The sequence below is a fragment of the Oreochromis aureus genome, linkage group 7, assembly GCF_013358895.1.
Source record: "Oreochromis aureus strain Israel breed Guangdong linkage group 7, ZZ_aureus, whole genome shotgun sequence".
NCBI classification, from domain to species: Eukaryota; Metazoa; Chordata; class Actinopteri; order Cichliformes; family Cichlidae; genus Oreochromis; species Oreochromis aureus.
Window position 1 is genome coordinate 14947997 of NC_052948.1, and position 20953 is coordinate 14968949.

General features: G+C 42.5%; 1 protein-coding gene across 1 annotated transcript in view; it reads right to left on the reverse strand.

Annotated features, from left to right (window-relative positions):
* Positions 1-899: 899 nt before the first annotated feature.
* LOC116335887 (mucin-2-like) overlaps positions 900-20953 on the reverse strand; it is a 33764-nt gene continuing 13710 nt past the window's right edge. Inside the window, exons 29-51 of the mRNA XM_039614184.1 lie at positions 20791-20915; positions 18968-20046; positions 18456-18632; positions 18145-18311; positions 13056-13517; positions 9513-9587; positions 9179-9353; positions 8852-9099; positions 8549-8732; positions 8251-8461; positions 7951-8126; positions 7701-7770; positions 7444-7544; positions 6976-7007; positions 3019-3196; positions 2827-2931; positions 2684-2724; positions 2466-2588; positions 2235-2333; positions 1973-2101; positions 1835-1874; positions 1301-1424; positions 900-1198 (exon numbers count right to left, since the gene is read on the reverse strand). Coding sequence (XP_039470118.1) covers positions 988-1198; positions 1301-1424; positions 1835-1874; positions 1973-2101; positions 2235-2333; positions 2466-2588; positions 2684-2724; positions 2827-2931; positions 3019-3196; positions 6976-7007; positions 7444-7544; positions 7701-7770; positions 7951-8126; positions 8251-8461; positions 8549-8732; positions 8852-9099; positions 9179-9353; positions 9513-9587; positions 13056-13517; positions 18145-18311; positions 18456-18632; positions 18968-20046; positions 20791-20915 — 4332 coding nt within the window. The 3' untranslated portion in view covers positions 900-987. The remainder of the gene's footprint in view (positions 1199-1300; positions 1425-1834; positions 1875-1972; positions 2102-2234; positions 2334-2465; positions 2589-2683; positions 2725-2826; positions 2932-3018; positions 3197-6975; positions 7008-7443; positions 7545-7700; positions 7771-7950; positions 8127-8250; positions 8462-8548; positions 8733-8851; positions 9100-9178; positions 9354-9512; positions 9588-13055; positions 13518-18144; positions 18312-18455; positions 18633-18967; positions 20047-20790; positions 20916-20953) is intronic.

Consider the following 20953-nt stretch of genomic DNA (forward strand, 5'->3'; position numbering starts at 1 on the left):
CAGCTGTATCTCCCAGCTGTTCCCTGTTCGCCTTGTGTATTTATTGTCTGTGCTCACCTCCGTTCGTTGTTGCGTTGTCCCCTCACACTGTGTTTTTCCCCCGTGCTCTTAGGTCCCTGTGTTCCCAGTGTAGCTCCCTTGTGTCTCTGGTTTTTGATTTGAGTTTCTTGTTTATGGTTCCTTGTGTTTAGTTTAGTACCTATGTGTTTTTCCAGCAATAAAGCTGCTGTTTTGAGTTCATCCCTCCCCGCGTTTGAGTTCTGCGTTTGGGTTCTATTTCCTGCCAGCCACACAATGAAACATGACACAAATACTCCATGTTTTTAGTGATTTTAAGAAAATACATATAATGTATCTATTTATGCAATATCTACAGTCCAGAAGCACATCTCCACTCCTTTCCAATTTTTACTTATTACTACTGCTTCACCAAGAACAAGATGCAGATTCTCCTGGTCTTTTTATTTCTAAATTTCACCTTGCCATGTCATGGGCCTGGGTCTGGGAACCAAGGCTTCATGAGTGTTTATGGACTTGAGTATATTTGCTGGTTTGGTTTGGCTCACCTGGAGCACGCACCGGAAATTAACCTGCATAATGTTGTCATTTCACTGTAAATAAAGGCACTGTCTTCATTCTAAGAGTCCTGCTTTTGGGTTCTACTTTCCCCGCACCGTGACATGCCAACTTTATTGTATACTTTAAAACAAACAAACAAAGAAAAAAAAATGCTTTTACTTTAATGTCATTGTGAAAGTTTATTTAGGTTTTGTGTGATGTAAAAACTAATTAAATGTTTAGATTTTGTTTTAACAGAAAAAAAATGGAAGAAATGAGACATTAACTGAGTTGCAATTTTTTTATTTTTATCAGTAGATAAATACTCAAGCCACAAGAGCAATTACTTTGTAAGATATTTAATGATTTTTAAGACAATATGGGAAGAAACAATTGTATGTCACATCTGTAAAGAGATGGACTGTTTCATCACAGCAGTGTGAAGCTTCTCTTCCTGCGAACATAATGTCGAGCAGCTCTGATGCAGTCTGTACTGGTACAACCACACTGCTCCACATACATGTATGTGTAGGGGACCGTGTCTCCATTCAAGCAGACCAAGTCAGCAGTGCGATTGCTGAAGTTTATCTCCTTACAGCATGAGCAGGAATGCTCCATAGCTGCTGCTGCTTCAGAGTACCTAAAGAAAGCAGGGGGCAGGTTTATTAATATACTCAAAGTGTAAAGTAACCCTTTTGTAACTTTCCAGGGAAATATGAGATAATAGTAAAGGTATCCTTACATGGTGTAAGTGTTGCAGGATCCTTCACAATATGGCATATCTACCTCCTGGGCAGACTGACAACCGTTGACTGTAATATGGGTTTTCATGGACATTAACTTGCATCCCTTCTCCTTCTCCACGCCTTTTACAAAAAAGATGTTGAGTTAGTTTCTTTTATTTCTATTTAATGTAAATTCATTTATCCATTCTGTTCCGCTTATCCAGATGTCGTAGGCTGAAAGGCAGGTACATCCTGGACAGGTCAACACTCTGTCATAGGGCTAACACAGACAGACAACCACTCACACCTAAATTCACACCTATGGGGAATTTAGAATCATCAGTTAACCTAACTCCACTAACTAAATGTCTTTGGACATTTAGGGAAAACCCATGCAGACATGAGGAGAACATGCAAACTCCACACAGAAAGACCCGGGCTGGATGCTGGATTCAAAAGAAGTCCCTTCCTGCTGTGAGGCAATAATGTTACCCACCACACCACCATGCTGCCCCTGATTAAATTGTTATATATCAAAATGTTATACTCACAAATTTTGCAACAGCCGTTTGCTGCAGTTTGAATTGTGTCCTAACAAGGGAAATATACAACGTTAACAAAATTCTTTTCATTTCATTTCAGACAGATACAGTCAATCAATCAAGATTAATTTTTAAAAGCATACTTACAGGTTGGCAGTTGCTCTCTTGGAAGGGTGGGCAGACAGTCTGTGAATGGCTTGCTGTTAAAGTCTCACCATTCTTGACACAGGTGTAATGTTCACACTTATTCCCCGGTGGTGACCAGGTTTCTCCTTGCTAGAAGGCAGTGAGATAGATGTATACAAAAATCCACACAAACTTAAGAATATTTATTTAAATACATAACACATCAACACATATTGGTTGTTTGGCTTAGGTGAATTATCACATGAAGTTACAACCATCTTACAGTCAAAAGTTGTTTGGTTCCATTAATGTTGACAACACAGTGTGTCTGTACACACTTCCCGCAGCATTCATCTGAATCACTTTCCACATATTCATATCCCTGTGAGACACCGAGAGAGAGAGAGGTTTAGCTTGTGAAGGCCAATCTAGCAAGTGACACACTAAAGCCACCAAAGGAAAAAAAACTGGGATGTATGGTGTAAGTGAAGATGACTCCTTTATTGTCTCTTACCAGTTCACAGCTTTCTTTACATTGTTGAAACACGCAAATTATCTTTAATAGACCAGATTTTGGGTCAATCTCATTGGAACAGGTACAATCCTGACATGCAATCACAGGAACTGAAGAACCAGGCTGGCAAATAAAGACAAAAAGCAATACATAAATATGTGCATCCTTAAAGATAAAAAAAAGGTAAGAAAATGACAAATCATCTGCTTCTTATTTACCTGGTATTCAGTTTCTCTGTGAACACAAACTCTTTTAGGTTCTAGAAAAGAGTGAGACAAAGACGAGGTGACTTGCACGAAAGTGTTTTATATGTTCATATATATATATATATATATATAGATATATATATATATAAGCTTACCACATGTATGTTCTGGACAGCATTTTCCAACAGGAACACTGACAACTGGCTTGTATCCAGCTGGACAGTTCATATTGGTGACTGGGCAGGTGTTAGCTTGACATTCTGCAGAGATTATGGCACAGTGAGAAACTACCACAGTCAAACAACAACCTGGACAAATGAAATGTGCTTTGATACTACATGTCTTACGGCAAACATAGGTAGAACAGCAGGGGTCTGACGGACTGGTCTGGTTAACGAGGACAAACCCAGGAGCAGAGCAGTTTGTAGTGGCTGGTGGTGGGCAGACCTTAGGCTTGCAAGACACAGTCTTGGTGGATTCTTCACAGATGCAGTCCTGGCATTTGTACTCAAATCTTTCATTGAACTGAAAGAATAAACCACAACATTGAATTATTTGTCTCTTATAAGTAAACAATAGAGATTTAAAGTTTATCACCCCATTAGAGCACTTCGCTGTCGCACTGCAGGCTTACTTGTTGTTCCTAGAGTATTTAAAAATAGAATGGGAGGCAGAGCCTTCAGTTTTCAGGCCCCTCTTCTGTGGAACCAGCTTCCAGGCTGGATTCGGGAAACAGACACTATCTCTATTTTTGAGATTTGGTTTAAAACTTTCCTTTTTGCTAAAGCATATAGTTAGCACTTGATCAGATGACCCTGATTCCTCCCTTAGTTAAGCTGCAATAGGCGTAGGCTGCTGTGGGATTCCCATGATGCACTAAGTATTTCTTATTTAGTCACCTTTTTCACTCACTATGTGTCTATAGACCTCTCTGCATTGAAGTTATTAATCTCTGGCTCTCGATCACTGTCAGGGGCTAGGTCTGTGGCCTGGCGTTTTGAGTTTGTTTTGGTATTTTCGATTTTCTTAGGTTGGATTGGATTAATGCAAAGTTCTTGTGTTATTATTTAGTTATGGATTAGTTGAGTGTTATTCTAGTTTATGTTTCATCAATGTCACCATGTTCATGAGTCTTTTCCTGTTTGTCATGTGTGATCTCCTTAGCTGTGTCCCAAACCAGCGACGCGACGAAGGGTGTCCCAATTCAAAGTGTACTCCAAATGTGGTCAACAAATGCGCCCTTCATTTCCCCAAATTTAAAGGCTGGGTCCGGAGTAGACTTCGTGGCCCCACATATCAATTCATAGCGCGGTAGTGGGAGTGGATTTTTTTTTCAGAAAAAAATGGCGGATGGCTGAAGCGGAGAGGCTGAAGAGTAAACTTTCAAAAGTAAGTACGGAATATTATGTTATTTATTTATTTGCGAATGTTTAATAATGAAGAACATTAAAACATTACTGTTGGACACATGTCGGCAAAGTTATGCGACATTAGTGATGTTTGTACTTTCAGCGTCAACTTGGTTTTAAAGCCTTTACTTTAAAATATACACCGTTCAATAGTCGACCTTAATCTTACAGAGAATGTGATGATTTTATAGATAATTAAAGTCAGTCATATATCCACAAACACAACAAGCTGAAAGTCAGTGAATGCTGCTCGGTTTGCAGTCCTGAATATCACGGCACAATCAGGATTCACTGCACTGTTAATGTTAGCTATGTTATATTGCTGCCTCTGTTCGGTGGTGTCGAGCCAAACGGACTTTAACGTGTGTTTGAACGAGCTGACGGTTCACTCGTTAAGCTGAAAGAAAGATGCTTTAATCACAGGAGTCACACATGTGTCCACTGTACCATCTGGGAACTCTTCTTGTTTAGCACCTGTAATAACACAAACACTAAATCCTCCTCCTCTTGTGCTGTTTTGTAGCAGTGTATACACCTGAGACTGTCACCTGCCTGTCTGTCTTGCACTATCTCTCTTTTTCTTTCTCTCTGATTGTGTAATAAAAGTATAAACATGTATTTATAAGTTACACTTGCGTTTGAATCCTGCAGCTTATCACACATTTGATTTCCATGTGTGGCAAATGCAAGTGTCCAGAGTGAGGACAGACTCAGGGACCCACTGCTGCACATCATCTGTGAGGCTTTGCACCCCTGATGATCCGCCAGGACAAACTCAGGAGGAAGAGCCAGCAGCAGCTGACAGATGGAGAGAATAGACAGACTGTTCCCTGTTTGTGAAGGACTGCTAGGAAAGTTTAACATAACTAATTGTCTGTCCTGAATCAGTCTTATTAGGTAATGTTCAAATAATTTTATCATTCCAGTGTTTTCAGTGTGGGAGAAAGAACTCAGGGACTTCAAGTTAAACACAATGAAAGACCGAAACAAGTTTAATATTCAGAAACCTAAAGTATGTATCAGCAGCAGAATGGAGCTAAAAATAAATGTTTGTTTAAGTTCTATGAAGCTTTGAGTATTTTGGATTAGTAGTACTGCTGTGTTTGTTGCATCATATTGCTGTAATTGTTTATATGCTTTATATATTCTGAGGTAAGTTGATCTATAGTGTTATATGATATTCTATAAGGATGTTATGTGTTTGTATACTTTCTGCCCAGTTTGACCCATTTAGTAGAAGTCAGCCTGTTTAAGGCTCTGCTATCTATTCTGTATGACTTAAAGCAGTTATGACATGGTATGATTTTCTCACCCAATAAAGGAATATTTCATATATCAGTCTACTCTTCATTCTATCAGAAACAGTTATCACAGCTCGTACATCTTCTTTTTACACATATATGTAAGCATGTAAGCCAAATTTAGTAATGCCAACATAATAAAATAACAATATTTGTCTCTTATATATCATACATCTATATATACACTGTAAAAGATACTTGTCTTTGAGTGAAGATTTAAGGTGAGGCAACTTGAATCTTTACTGAAGCTCAGTATTTGACAGAGTTCAAGTTTCCTGCTGTAATAAATCATAATAATCTAATAATAAATATAATATTGGCCATATTATATTTACATTACCAAAGTGAGATAACTTTAGTCTCATGAACAACATAAGCTAATTGTTATTTACTGACTAATCTTAAAATGACTGTTCAGTACAGAAATGAAGCCCAACAGTCATGTTTTTACAGTCCCGTGGTCTCAGCCTCAGATACTCAACAAGTCAAAGTGATCCCATAAAAAAATTAAACAAACAAAAAAACATTTTTTCTCCTTCATTTCTATCAAACAATGCTGTATGAAGCATTTCTCGCGGTTAGTTGCATAGTTGGTAGGCAACCTGAGCAGCGCGACGAAGGCCAGACCGTCCCATTTCACAAGCCTCTCACTTCCGCCCTTCCGCCCTTCTCGCACTTCATAGTACCTGCCCCACGTAGTCCGCGAAGTGTGGGTACTACGAAGCGTGCGGTCGCTGGATTGGGACACAGCTCTTGTCTATGTAAGTTCCCTTGTGCTTGTGGTGTCATGTCTACATCTCTCCATGTTTTCCTGTTTTATTTTGAAAGTCTTGTGTTTCCATGTTCAGTGTGTTCAGTTTTGCTTCCCCTGTGGTGTCAGGTTCATTTGTGTCAGCTGTGTTTCCCCAGGTGTTTCCACTTCCCTCATTACCCTTCGGTGTATTTAAGTCCTCTGTCTTCCTCTGTTCATTTTTGGGTGTCTGTTGTCGCCACGTCAAGTCATGTCTGGTCACAGAGTTTTATTTCTACTGCTCAGGTTTATGTTCATGCTCGTGTTTTGTTTTTTCATGTATATGTTTCGCATGTACCTGTTCAGTTTCATATTTCATGTTCTGGTTATCATAGTAATTTAGCTGCTCCCAGATTAATTTCTAGTTTAGTTTTGTCTCAGTACGTTTTGGCTTGTCTTCCATTTTTGACATCAGCCCAAAATAAATGGCTCGCTTTTTTGTTAAAAATTCAGTTCTGTCTCTCCCTTGTCTGCTTTTTCCACAAATGCACCAGCCATTCTGGCCACTGCATTCCACAGCATGTCTTTTGTCCTGTCTTCCTTCTCTCACCAACACCCGGTCGTAGCAGATGACTGCCCCTCCCTGAGCTTAGTTCTGCTGGAGGTTTCTTCCTATTAAAAGGGAGTTTTTCCTTCCCACTGTCGCCACAGTGCTTGCTCATAGGGGGTCATATGAAGTTTTTCTCTGTACGTATTATTGTAGGGTCTACCTTACAAATATAAAGCGCCTTGAAGTGGTTGTTGTTGTGATTTGGTGCCGTATAAATAAAATTGAGTTGAATTAAAATGAAAAAAATTGCTCACCTCACGAGGAATGCCCTCAGGATCAAGACATCCTGTTGGAAAATAAAAAACACAGCAAAACTATATCATATAGTTAAGTCAGTAGTAGTATGTCTTGATGAATGCTCAATCATCCAGGTAAGGAAATCCCACAAAGTTGACTCTGTTCATCTGGATGTATTTTCAGTGGGAGAAACGTTTTGTCACTTTGATCAATGGTTTTTGATCAGTTGTTGTTGATCAATGGTCATGTCAATTTGCATATTAATGATCAAGGAACTGACCTCACAGCCCACTTTTCATTCAGTGGGCTGTGAGGTCAGACATTGCGCACGTGTACTGTTTATAAGGTTGTGGAAACTGAGACTGAAGAAGTCACTTGGATGACTGACAAAATGCTTCTCCCACTAAAAACGTTACATCCAGATGGACAGAATCAACTTTTTGGGGTCAGTAGTAGTAAATTAAAAATATAAAAAAAATACTCACCACATTTTTCAACACATATTCCAGACTCCTGGTTAAAGAGTTTCATTCCATCAGGACAGAAACAGCCCTCAGTAGTGTAGTTCATAGGTGGTTCACTGGGACTGTAAAGTAAGTTATAGTGAAACAACAGTTAAATTACATTCAGTTAGGGTCATACACAGTGTCACTTTCACTTATTGCCACAATAAACATGTATGTATTGCCACATTTTGTTATGGTTATATTGCCTGCTTTAGCATAGTTTTGCAGAAACTTACTTGTCTTCACAGGTTGGCTGTTCTACAGGACCACATGGCTTGTAAACTTTGCCTGATGGGCATTCACCAGCTGATGATGAAGAAAAGAACTTCATTGCTGTGTGTTTGTTTATGTCTGGTTTTTATATGCATGCTGACAAGTTGTCACTCGTGATTCCAAACAATCCAAAACATTTACAAAATGATGAGGGATTGCTTCCCAATTTCGTTGTACTACTGTACTAGGTATGACAATAGAGTTATCTCTTACTGCACAGTGTGGTGTGGTTCCTCCAGTAAATGCAAACTCCAGCCTGAGCACAGGCTGCAGCATAAGTCTGTAAACTTGTGCATTCCACTATTGGGTTGGAAACATGACAGCTATCAAATACACAACCTCTGTAGAAATTTTCTGGAGAGACAAACGGATGGCACTCTGCAAAGACACTGTTTAACAAAAAATAAATGAATAAATAAATAAATAAATAAATAAATAAATGTATTCTTTTTTAAATTGTGAACTCTTAACAGTACAGGAATACAGTGTTGGGATAGATCAGATAATGTTTACCTGCTTTTAAGCAGGTCACACATGGAGTCTGGTTTGCATGGAGCTAAGGTAGGTGGTGGTTCAGGTGCACTGGTAGGTAGTGCAGGTGGTGTTGGGCAGTTGGGTTTGTAAGGGTCTTCAACAGGCCAATAGTCAGCCATCACTGCACAGCTTTCCACCAGCTTACCTCCAGGTAACATGCAGTCATCAGCTTGGTTATTGTTGCATGTTCCTGACAGCAGTAATAAAAAAATTAATATTGCACTACAACCTCAAAGTAAGAGTTGAAAAATATGATCACTTTAGGGAACAGTCTTACCACAATGGCCCTGTGTGTTTTTGCCAAAGTACTGGAATGGAAGGGTTACGCTAAAGCCAGTTATTCCAAATGTAATAACCACTTTTAGTCGAGGAATCTCTAAAATCAGGTTAAGACCTGAATTCACAATCTTAACACCTTGTTGAGAATAAGGTAGGTTTAAACTTTTTCCATTTTTCAGTGCCTGCAAAAGAATAAAAGCACTATATGTAAAAAAAACAAAAAATACTATAAAAATAATCAATCTTGGTTATTTTGCAGAAAAATACAATAAAATATTGGCAATCATATAATCAACTTCACCTCCAGTTGTGCAGTTCCAATAAGATTATGATTAATGAGTGTAATGACTTGTGATACATATGCCACTGTTATTGATCGTGGACAAGAAACATCTTCAGTTGGATCACAAAAGACATTGTCAATATAAATCTCCAAGTTATGTATTGGTAAAATCTCTTTCATCAAAACATAAGTGCAGTTTCCTTGATAACTGTAGAAAAGTCCATCAAACGTGATGTAATGTGGATCTCCCCACCCTTCACATACACCTGAAAAGAAAGAAAAAATATTTAATGGGGGGGAAAAACATGAATGGAACAAATGTTTTTTACGCACAAAATAACTTACAGTCACAAGTATAATATTGACAGCAGTAGTACTCGTCATACACCAGAACTGGTTTCTTTCCATTGGTGCAAGTTATGTTTTGAAGAGGTGGACATTCATATGGAATAATTTCTATTGTGTTGTTCTCTATGCATCTGGCCATGGTGCAGTTGCACAAATAGAACGTCTCATTTTGCTTGAAGAAAATAGCACAAACAAAAATAGTAAAGGTACTTTAAGATTTTTTTTTGTGCCAAAAACCTATGCAGGAAGTTAATTACTGGAAAAGTGAAAACAGTCAAAATCTCATTAAGTACAAAGTTATTGAAAACTTTTTATGTTTAAAGGGTCTTACTGAGACACCCCAATCAGGGCAGCCTGGTGGAGGAGGAGGGGGAGTTGTAGTTGTAGAAGGAGCTGTGGCTGTAGTTGTTGTAGTGGGAGGTGTAGTTGTGGTAGTCGGAGGTGTTGGTGTAGTTGTAGTATGAGGTGTAGTTGTAGTTGCAGTGTGAGGTGTAGTTGTGGTAGTCGGAGGTGTAGTTGTAGTTGTTGTAGGATGAGTAGTTGTAGTTGTAGGATGTGTAGTCGTAGTTGTAGTGGGAGGTGTAGTTGTGGTAGTCGGAGGTGTTGGTGTAGTTGTAGTAGGAGGTGTAGTTGTAATTGCAGTGTGAGGTGTAATTGTGGTAGTCGGAGGTGTAGTTGTGGTAGTCGGAGGTGTAGTTGTAGTTGTTGTAGGAGGAGTAGTTGTAGTTGTAGGAGGTGTGGTTGTAGTTGTTGTAGGATGAGTAGTTGTAGTTGTAGGATGTGTAGTCATAGTTGTAGTGGGAGGTGTAGTTGTGGTAGTCGGATGTGTTGGTGTAGTTGTTGTAGGAGGTGTAGTTGTAGTTGTAGTAGGAGGAGTAGTTGTGGTAGTCGGAGGTGTTGGTGTAGTTTTAGTAGTAGGACTAGTTGTAGTTGTAGGAGGTGTAGACGTACTTGTTGTAGTAGGAGGTGTAGTTGTGGTAGTCGGAGTTGTTGTTGTAGGTGGTGTAGTTGTAGTGGGAGGTGTAGTTGTGGTAGTCGGAGGTGTTGGTGTAGTTGTAGTAGGAGGTGTAGTTGTAGTTGCAGTGTGAGGTGTAGTTGTGGTAGTCGGAGGTGTGGTTGTGGTAGTCGGATGTGTTGGTGTAGTTGTAGTGGGAGGTGTAGTTGTAGTAGGAGGATGTGTTGGTGTAGTTGTTGTAGGAGGTGTAGTTGTAGTTGCAGTGTGAGGTGTAGTTGTGGTAGTCGGAGGTGTAGTTGTAGTTGTTGTAGGATGAGTAGTTGTAGTTGTAGGAGGTGTAGACGTACTTGTTGTAGTATGAGGTGTAGTTGTAGTAGTAGGAGTTGTTGTTGTAGGTGGTGTAGTTGTAGTGGGAGGTGTAGTTGTGGTAGTCGGAGGTGTTGGTGTAGTTGTAGTATGAGGTGTAGTTGTAGTTGCAGTGTGAGGTGTAGTTGTGGTAGTCGGAGGTGTAGTTGTAGTTGTTGTAGGATGAGTAGTTGTAGTTGTAGGATGTGTAGTCGTAGATGTTGTAGTAGGAGGTGTAGTGGTGGTAGTCGGAGGTGTAGTCATAGTTGTTGTAGTAGGAGGTGTAGTTGTGGTAGTCGGAGGTGTAGTCCTAGTTGTTGTAGTAGGAGGTGTAGTTGTGGTAGTCGGAGGTGTAGTTGTAGTTGTTGTAGGAGGAGTAGTTGTAGTTGTAGGAGGTGTGGTTGTAGTTGTAGTGGGAAGTGTAGTGGTGGTAGTCGGATGTGTTGGTGTAGTTGTTGTAGGAGGTGTAGTTGTAGTTGCAGTGTGAGTTGTAGTTGTGGTAGTCGGAGGTGTGGTTGTGGTTGTTGTAGTAGGAGGTGTAGTTGTAGTTGTAGTGGGAGGTGTAGTTGTGGTAGTCGGATGTGTTGGTGTAGTTGTAGTGGGAGGTGTAGTTGTGGTAGTCAGATGTGTTGGTGTAGTTGTTGTAGGAGGTGTAGTTGTAGTTGCAGTGTGAGGTGTAGTTGTGGTAGTCGGAGGTGTAGTTGTAGTTGTAGGAGGTGTAGACGTACTTGTTGTAGTAGGAGGTGTAGTTGTAGTAGTAGGAGTTGTTGTTGTAGGTGGTGTAGTTGTAGTGGGAGGTGTAGTCGTGGTAGTCGGAGGTGTTGGTGTAGTTGTAGTATGAGGTGTAGTTGTAGTTGCAGTGTGAGGTGTAGTTGTGGTAGTCGGAGGTGTAGTTGTAGTTGTTGTAGGATGAGTAGTTGTGGTTGTAGGATGTGTAGTCGTAGATGTTGTAGTAGGAGGTGTAGTGGTGGTAGTCGGAGGTGTAGTCATAGTTGTTGTAGTAGGAGGTGTAGTTGTGGTAGTCAGAGGTGTAGTCCTAGTTGTTGTAGTAGGAGGTGTAGTTGTGGTAGTCGGAGGTGTAGTTGTAGTTGTTGTAGGAGGAGTAGTTGTAGTTGTAGGAGGTGTGGTTGTAGTTGTAGTGGGAAGTGTAGTTGTGGTAGTCGGATGTGTTGGTGTAGTTGTAGTGGGAGGTGTAGTTGTGGTAGTCGGAGGTGTAGTTGTAGTTGTTGTAGGAGGAGTAGTTGTAGTTGTAGGAGGTGTGGTTGTAGTTGTAGTGGGAAGTGTAGTTGTGGTAGTCGGAGGTGTAGTTGTAGTTGTTGTAGGAGGAGTAGTTGTAGTTGTAGGAGGTGTGGTTGTAGTTGTAGTGGGAAGTGTAGTTGTGGTAGTCGGATGTGTTGGTGTAGTTGTTGTAGGAGGTGTAGTTGTAGTTGCAGTGTGAGGTGTAGTTGTGGTAGTCGGAGGTGTGGTTGTGGTTGTTGTAGTAGGAGTTGTAGTTGTAGTTGTAGTGGGAGGTGTAGTTGTGGTAGTAGTTTGTGTTGGTGTAGTTGTAGTGGGAGGTGTAGTTGTGGTAGTCGGATGTGTTGGTGTAGTTGTTGTAGGAGGTGTAGTTGTAGTTGCAGTGTGAGGTGTAGTTGTGGTAGTCGGAGGTGTAGTTGTAGTTGTTGTAGGATGAGTAGTTGTAGTTGTAGGAGGTGTAGACGTAGTTGTTGTAGTAGGAGGTGTAGTTGTAGTAGTAGGAGTTGTTGTTGTAGGTGGTGTAGTTGTAGTGGGAGGTGTAGTTGTGGTAGTCGGAGGTGTTGGTGAAGTTGTAGTATGAGGTGTGGTTGTAGTTGCAGTGTGAGGTGTAGTTGTGGTAGTCGGAGGTGTAGTTGTAGTTGTTGTAGGATGAGTAGTTGTAGTTGTAGGATGTGTAGTCGTAGATGTTGTAGTAGGAGGTGTAGTGGTGGTAGTCGGAGGTGTAGTCATAGTTGTTGTAGTAGGAGGTGTAGTTGTGGTAGTCGGAGGTGTAGTCCTAGTTGTTGTAGTAGGAGGAGTAGTTGTGGTAGTCGGAGGTGTAGTTGTAGTTGTTGTAGGAGGAGTAGTTGTAGTTGTAGGAGGTGTGGTTGTAGTTGTAGTGGGAAGTGTAGTGGTGGTAGTCGGATGTGTTGGTGTAGTTGTTGTAGGAGGTGTAGTTGTAGTTGCAGTGTGAGGTGTAGTTGTGGTAGTCGGAGGTGTGGTTGTGGTTGTTGTAGTAGGAGGTGTAGTTGTAGTTGTAGTGGGAGGTGTAGTTGTGGTAGTCGGATGTGTTGGTGTAGTTGTAGTGGGAGGTGTAGTTGTGGTAGTCGGATGTGTTGGTGTAGTTGTTGTAGGAGGTGTAGTTGTAGTTGCAGTGTGAGGTGTAGTTGTGGTAGTCGGAGGTGTAGTTGTAGTTGTAGGAGGTGTAGACTTACTTGTTGTAGTAGGAGGTGTAGTTGTAGTAGTAGGAGTTGTTGTTGTAGGTGGTGTAGTTGTAGTGGGAGGTGTAGTCGTGGTAGTCGGAGGTGTTGGTGTAGTTGTAGTATGAGGTGTAGTTGTAGTTGCAGTGTGAGGTGTAGTTGTGGTAGTCGGAGGTGTAGTTGTAGTTGTTGTAGGATGAGTAGTTGTAGTTGTAGGATGTGTAGTCGTAGATGTTGTAGTAGGAGGTGTAGTGGTGGTAGTCGGAGGTGTAGTCATAGTTGTTGTAGTAGGAGGTGTAGTTGTGGTAGTCAGAGGTGTAGTCCTAGTTGTTGTAGTAGGAGGTGTAGTTGTGGTAGTCGGAGGTGTAGTTGTAGTTGTTGTAGGAGGAGTAGTTGTAGTTGTAGGAGGTGTGGTTGTAGTTGTAGTGGGAAGTGTAGTTGTGGTAGTCGGATGTGTTGGTGTAGTTGTAGTGGGAGGTGTAGTTGTGGTAGTCGGATGTGTTGGTGTAGTTGTTGTAGGAGGTGTAGTTGTAGTTGCAGTGTGAGGTGTAGTTGTGGTAGTCGGAGGTGTGGTTGTGGTTGTTGTAGTAGGAGTTGTAGTTGTAGTTGTAGTGGGAGGTGTAGTTGTGGTAGTCGGATGTGTTGGTGTAGTTGTAGTGGGAGGTGTAGTTGTGGTAGTCGGATGTGTTGGTGTAGTTGTTGTAGGAGGTGTAGTTGTAGTTGCAGTGTGAGGTGTAGTTGTGGTAGTCGGAGGTGTAGTTGTAGTTGTTGTAGGATGAGTAGTTGTAGTTGTAGGATGTGTAGTCGTAGATGTTGTAGTAGGAGGTGTAGTGGTGGTAGTCGGAGGTGTAGTCATAGTTGTTGTAGTAGGAGGTGTAGTTGTGGTAGTCAGATGTGTAGTCCTAGTTGTTGTAGTAGGAGGTGTAGTTGTGGTAGTCGGAGGTGTAGTTGTAGTTGTTGTAGGAGGAGTAGTTGTAGTTGTAGGAGGTGTGGTTGTAGTTGTAGTGGGAAGTGTAGTTGTGGTAGTCGGATGTGTTGGTGTAGTTGTAGTGGGAGGTGTAGTTGTGGTAGTCGGATGTGTTGGTGTAGTTGTTGTAGGAGGTGTAGTTGTAGTTGCAGTGTGAGGTGTAGTTGTGGTAGTCGGAGGTGTGGTTGTGGTTGTTGTAGTAGGAGTTGTAGTTGTGGTAGTCGGAGGTGTAGTTGTAGTTGTTGTAGGATGAGTAGTTGTAGTTGTAGGAGGTGTAGACGTACTTGTTGTAGTAGGAGAAGTAGTTGTAGTAGTAGGAGTTGTTGTTGTAGGTGGTGTAGTTGTAGTGGGAGGTGTAGTTGTGGTAGTCGTAGGTGGTGGTGTAGTTGTAGTATGAGGTGTAGTTGTAGTTGCAGTGTGAGGTGTAGTTGTGGTAGTCGGAGGTGTAGTTGTAGTTGTAGGAGGAGTAGTTGTAGTTGTAGGAGGTGTAGTTGTAGGAGGAGTAGTTGTAGTTGTAGGAGGTGTAGTCGTAGTTGTTGTAGTGGGAGGTGTAGTTGTGGTAGTCGGAGGTGTGGTTGTGGTTGTTGTAGTAAGAGGTGTAGTTGTAGTTGTAGTGGGAGGTGTAGTTGTGGTAGTCGGATGTGTTGGTGTAGTTGTAGTGGGAGGTGTAGTTGTGGTAGTCGGATGTGTTGGTGTAGTTGTTGTAGGAGGTGTAGTTGGAGTTGTAGTACGAGGAGTAGTTGTGGTAGTCGGAGATGTTGGTGTAGTTGTAGTAGGAGGAGTAGTTGTAGTTGTAGGAGGTGTAGACGTACTTGTTGTAGTAGGAGGTGTAGTTGTGGTAGTCGGAGTTGTTGGTGTAGTTGTAGTAGGAGGTGTAGTTGTAGTTGCAGTGTGAGGTGTAGTTGTGGTAGTCGGAGGTGTGGTTGTAGTTGTTGTAGGATGAGTAGTTGTAGTTGTAGGATGTGTAGTCGTAGTTGTTGTAGTAGGAGGTGTAGTTGTGGTAGTCGGAGATGTAGTCATAGTTGTTGTAGTCGGAGGTGTAGTTGTGGTAGTCGGAGGTGTGGTTGTAGTTGTAGGAGGAGTAGTTGTTGTAGTAGGAGGTGTAGTTGTGGTAGTTGGAGGTGTGGTTGTAGTTGTAGGAGGAGTTGTTGTAGTTGTAGGAGGTGTAGTCGTAGTTGTTGTAGGAGGAGGTGTAGTTGTAGTAGTCCCAGGTGTGGTGGTAGTTGTTGTAGTAGTAGGTGTAGTTGTGGTAGTCGGCGGTGTCGATGTAGTCGTAGTACTAGGCGGTGTGGTTGTTGTACATATGTCGCAACAATATACCCTGATCTCATAGTCAAAGCACTTTCTTGGAGGTCTTTTCTGGTCTTCTCCTCTACATATTAAACCAATGTCCTGATCACAAGTAACAACTTGGCCAGTTTCAGCGACAAAATCATCAAAGGTTTTGTCCGTGTAATCTACCGCTCTACACTCAATATCTTGAATATCTTCACATATTTGAAGACCACTATCTGTGATGTTTTTGTATGTTTCCCAATCACTTTTGTCTGTTGGATCATCCACATCATACCAGCCTGACCACGCACATGTGGTACCTGGAATGCAAGTAGTCGATGAGATTGTGGTTGTACTTGTAGTTGTAGGAGGTGTGGTTGTAGTTGTTGTAGTAGGAGGTGTAGTTGTGGTAGTCGGAGGTGTGGTTGTCGTTGTTGTAGGAGGAGTAGTTGTAGTTGTAGGAGGTGTGGTTGTAGTTGTTGTAGGAGGAGTAGTTGTAGTTGTAGTGGGAGGTGTAGTTGTGGTTGTAGGATGTGTTGGTGTAGTTGTTGTAGGAGGTGTAGTTGTAGTTGTTGTAGGATGAGTAGTTGTAGTTGTAGGATGTGTAGTCGTAGATGTTGTAGTAGGAGGTGTAGTGGTGGTAGTTGGAGGTGTAGTCATAGTTGTTGTAGTAGGAGGTGTAGTTGTGGTAGTCGGAGGTGTAGTCCTAGTTGTTGTAGTAGGAGGAGTAGTTGTGGTAGTCGGAGGTGTAGTTGTAGTTGTTGTAGGAGGAGTAGTTGTAGTTGTAGGAGGTGTGGTTGTAGTTGTAGTGGGAAGTGTAGTGGTGGTAGTCGGATGTGTTGGTGTAGTTGTTGTAGGAGGTGTAGTTGTAGTTGCAGTGTGAGGTGTAGTTGTGGTAGTCGGAGGTGTGGTTGTGGTTGTTGTAGTAGGAGGTGTAGTTGTAGTTGTAGTGGGAGGTGTAGTTGTGGTAGTCGGATGTGTTGGTGTAGTTGTAGTGGGAGGTGTAGTTGTGGTAGTCGGATGTGTTGGTGTAGTTGTTGTAGGAGGTGTAGTTGTAGTTGCAGTGTGAGGTGTAGTTGTGGTAGTCGGAGGTGTAGTTGTAGTTGTAGGAGGTGTAGACTTACTTGTTGTAGTAGGAGGTGTAGTTGTAGTAGTAGGAGTTGTTGTTGTAGGTGGTGTAGCGTTGTAGTGGGAGGTGTAGTCGTGGTAGTCGGAGGTGTTGGTGTAGTTGTAGTATGAGGTGTAGTTGTAGTTGCAGTGTGAGGTGTAGTTGTGGTAGTCGGAGGTGTAGTTGTAGTTGTTGTAGGATGAGTAGTTGTAGTTGTAGGATGTGTAGTCGTAGATGTTGTAGTAGGAGGTGTAGTGGTGGTAGTCGGAGGTGTAGTCATAGTTGTTGTAGTAGGAGGTGTAGTTGTGGTAGTCAGAGGTGTAGTCCTAGTTGTTGTAGTAGGAGGTGTAGTTGTGGTAGTCGGAGGTGTAGTTGTAGTTGTTGTAGGAGGAGTAGTTGTAGTTGTAGGAGGTGTGGTTTTAGTTGTAGTGGGAAGTGTAGTTGTGGTAGTCGGATGTGTTGGTGTAGTTGTAGTGGGAGGTGTAGTTGTGGTAGTCGGATGTGTTGGTGTAGTTGTTGTAGGAGGTGTAGTTGTAGTTGCAGTGTGAGGTGTAGTTGTGGTAGTCGGAGGTGTGGTTGTGGTTGTTGTAGTAGGAGTTGTAGTTGTAGTTGTAGTGGGAGGTGTAGTTGTGGTAGTCGGATGTGTTGGTGTAGTTGTAGTGGGAGGTGTAGTTGTGGTAGTCGGATGTGTTGGTGTAGTTGTTGTAGGAGGTGTAGTTGTAGTTGCAGTGTGAGGTGTAGTTGTGGTAGTCGGAGGTGTGGTTGTGGTTGTTGTAGTAGGAGTTGTAGTTGTGGTAGTCGGAGGTGTAGTTGTAGTTGTTGTAGGATGAGTAGTTGTAGTTGTAGGAGGTGTAGAGCATTACTTGTTGTAGTAGGAGAAGTAGTTGTAGTAGTAGGAGTTGTTGTTGTAGGTGGTGTAGTTGTAGTGGGAGGTGTAGTTGTGGTAGTCGTAGGTGGTGGTGTAGTTGTAGTATGAGGTGTAGTTGTAGTTGCAGTGTGAGGTGTAGTTGTGGTAGTCGGAGGTGTAGTTGTAGTTGTAGGAGGAGTAGTTGTAGTTGTAGGAGGTGTAGTTGTAGGAGGAGTAGTTGTAGTTGTAGGAGGTGTAGTCGTAGTTGTTGTAGTGGGAGGTGTAGTTGTGGTAGTCGGAGGTGTGGTTGTGGTTGTTGTAGTAAGAGGTGTAGTTGTAGTTGTAGTGGGAGGTGTAGTTGTGGTAGTCGGATGTGTTGGTGTAGTTGTAGTGGGAGGTGTAGTTGTGGTAGTCGGATGTGTTGGTGTAGTTGTTGTAGGAGGTGTAGTTGGAGTTGTAGTACGAGGAGTAGTTGTGGTAGTCGGAGATGTTGGTGTAGTTGTAGTAGGAGGAGTAGTTGTAGTTGTAGGAGGTGTAGACGTACTTGTTGTAGTAGGAGGTGTAGTTGTGGTAGTCGGAGTTGTTGGTGTAGTTGTAGTAGGAGGTGTAGTTGTAGTTGCAGTGTGAGGTGTAGTTGTGGTAGTCGGAGGTGTGGTTGTAGTTGTTGTAGGATGAGTAGTTGTAGTTGTAGGATGTGTAGTCGTAGTTGTTGTAGTAGGAGGTGTAGTTGTGGTAGTCGGAGATGTAGTCATAGTTGTTGTAGTCGGAGGTGTAGTTGTGGTAGTCGGAGGTGTGGTTGTAGTTGTAGGAGGAGTAGTTGTTGTAGTAGGAGGTGTAGTTGTGGTAGTTGGAGGTGTGGTTGTAGTTGTAGGAGGAGTTGTTGTAGTTGTAGGAGGTGTAGTCGTAGTTGTTGTAGGAGGAGGTGTAGTTGTAGTAGTCCCAGGTGTGGTGGTAGTTGTTGTAGTAGTAGGTGTAGTTGTGGTAGTCGGCGGTGTCGATGTAGTCGTAGTACTAGGCGGTGTGGTTGTTGTACATATGTCGCAACAATATACCCTGATCTCATAGTCAAAGCACTTTCTTGGAGGTCTTTTCTGGTCTTCTCCTCTACATATTAAACCAATGTCCTGATCACAAGTAACAACTTGGCCAGTTTCAGCGACAAAATCATCAAAGGTTTTGTCCGTGTAATCTACCGCTCTACACTCAATATCTTGAATATCTTCACATATTTGAAGACCACTATCTGTGATGTTTTTGTATGTTTCCCAATCACTTTTGTCTGTTGGATCATCCACATCATACCAGCCTGACCACGCACATGTGGTACCTGGAATGCAAGTAGTCGATGAGATTGTGGTTGTACTTGTAGTTGTAGGAGGTGTGGTTGTAGTTGTTGTAGTAGGAGGTGTAGTTGTGGTAGTCGGAGGTGTGGTTGTCGTTGTTGTAGGAGGAGTAGTTGTAGTTGTAGGAGGTGTGGTTGTAGTTGTTGTAGGAGGAGTAGTTGTAGTTGTAGTGGGAGGTGTAGTTGTGGTTGTAGGATGTGTTGGTGTAGTTGTTGTAGGAGGAGTAGTTGTAGTTGTAGGAGGCGTGGTTGTAGTTGTTGTAGGAGGAGTAGTTGTAGGAGGTGTAGTCGTAGTTGTTGTAGTAGGAGGTGTAGTTGTGGTAGTCGGAGGTGTGGTTGTAGTTGTTGTAGGAGGAGTAGTTGTAGTTGTAGGAGGCGTGGTTGTAGTTGTTGTAGTAGGAGGTGTAGTTGTGGTAGTCGAAGGTGTTGGTGTAGTTGTAGTAGGAGGTGTAGTTGTAGTTGTAGTGGGAGGTGTAGTTGTGGTAGTCGGAGGTGTGGTTGTAGTTGTTGTAGGAGGAGTAGTTGTAGTTAATGAGGTGTAGTCATAGTTGTTGTAGTAGGAGGTGTAGTTGTGGTAGTCGAAGGTGTTGGTGTAGTTGTTGTAGGAGGTGTAGTTGTAGTTGTAGTGGGAGGTGTAGTTGTGGTAGTCGGAGGTGTGGTTGTAGTTGTTGTAGGAGGACTAGTTGTAGTTGTACGAGGTGTAGTCGTAGTTGTTGTAGTAGGAGGTGTAGTTGTGGTAGTCGAAGGTGTTGGTGTTGTTGTTGTAGGAGGTGTAGTTGTAGTTGTAGTGGGAGATGTAGTTGTGGTAGTCGGATGTGTTGGTGTAGTTGTTGTAGGAGGAGTGGTTGTAGTTGTAGGAGGCGTGGTTGTAGTTGTTGTAGGAGGAGTAGTTGTAGGAGGTGTAATCGTAGTTGTTGTGGTAGGAGGTGTAGTTGTAGTAGTCGGAGGTGTGGTTGTAGTTGTTGTAGGAGGAGTAGTTGTAGTTGTAGTGGGAGGTGTAGTTGTGGTAGTCGAAGGTGTTGGTGTAGTTGTTGTAGGAGGTGTAGTTGTAGTTGTAGTGGGAGGTGTAGTTGTGGTAGTCGGAGGTGTGGTTGTAGTTGTTGTAGGAGGAGTAGTTGTAGTTGTACGAGGTGTAGTCGTAGTTGTTGTAGTAGGAGGTGTAGTTGTGGTAGTCGGATGTGTTGGTGTAGTTGTTGTAGGAGGTGTAGTTGTTGTTGTAGTGGGAGGTGTAGTTGTGGTAGTCGGAGGTGTGGTTGTCGTTGTTGTAGGAGGAGTAGTTGTTGTTGTAGGAGGTGTGGTTGTAGTTGTTGTAGGAGGAGTAGTTGTAGGAGGTGTAGTCGTAGTTGTTGTAGTGGGAGGTGTAGTTGTGGTAGTCGGAGGTGTGGTTGTCGTTGTTGTAGGAGGAGTAGTTGTAGTTGTAGGAGGCGTGGTTGTAGTTGTTGTAGGAGGAGTAGTTGTAGGAGGTGTAGTCATAGTTGTTGTAGTAGGAGGTGTAGTTGTAGTAGTCGGAGGTGTGGTTGTAGTTGTTGTAGGAGGAGTAGTTGTAGTTGTAGTGGGAGGTGTAGTTGTGGTAGTCGGAGGTGTGGTTGTCGTTGTTGTAGGAGGAGTAGTTGTAGTTGTAGGAGGTGTGGTTGTAGTTGTTGTAGGAGGAGTAGTTGTAGGAGGTGTAGTCGTAATTGTTGTAGTAGGAGGTGTAGTTGTAGTAGTCGGAGGTGTGGTTGAAGTTGTTGTACTAGGAGGTGTAGTTGTAGTTGTAGTGGGAGGTGTAGTTGTGGTAGTCGGATGTGTTGGTGTAGTTGTTGTAGGAGGAGTAGTTGTAGTTGTAGGAGGCGTGGTTGTAGTTGTTGTAGTAGGAGGTGTAGTTGTGGTAGTCGAAGGTGTTGGTGTAGTTGTAGTAGGAGGTGTAGTTGTAGTTGTAGTGGGAGGTGTAGTTGTGGTAGTCGGAGGTGTGGTTGTAGTTGTTGTAGGAAGAGTAGTTGTAGTTGTACGAGGTGTAGTCGTAGTTGTTGTAGTAGGAGGTGTAGTTGTGGTAGTCGAAGGTGTTGGTGTAGTTGTTGTAGGAGGTGTGGTTGTAGTTGTAGTGGGAGGTGTAGTTGTGGTAGTCGGAGGTGTGGTTGTAGTTGTTGTAGGAGGAGTAGTTGTAGTTGTACGAGGTGTAGTCGTAGTTGTTGTAGTAGGAGGTGTAGTTGTGGTAGTCGAAGGTGTTGGTGTAGTTGTTGTAGGAGGTGTAGTTGTAGTTGTAGTGGGAGGTGTAGTTGTAGTAGTCGGAGGTGTGGTTGTAGTTGTTGTAGGAGGAGTGGTTGTAGTAGTGGTAGTCGAAGGTGTTGGTGTGGTTGTAGTAATCAGAGGTGTCGATGTAGTCGTAGTACTAGGCGGTGTGGTTGTTGAACATATGTCGCAACAGTATACCCTGATTTCATAGTCAAAGCACTTTCTTGGAGGTCTGGTCTGGTCTTCTCCTCTACATATTAAGCCAATGTCCTGATCACAAGTAACAACTTGGCCAGTTTGAGCCACAA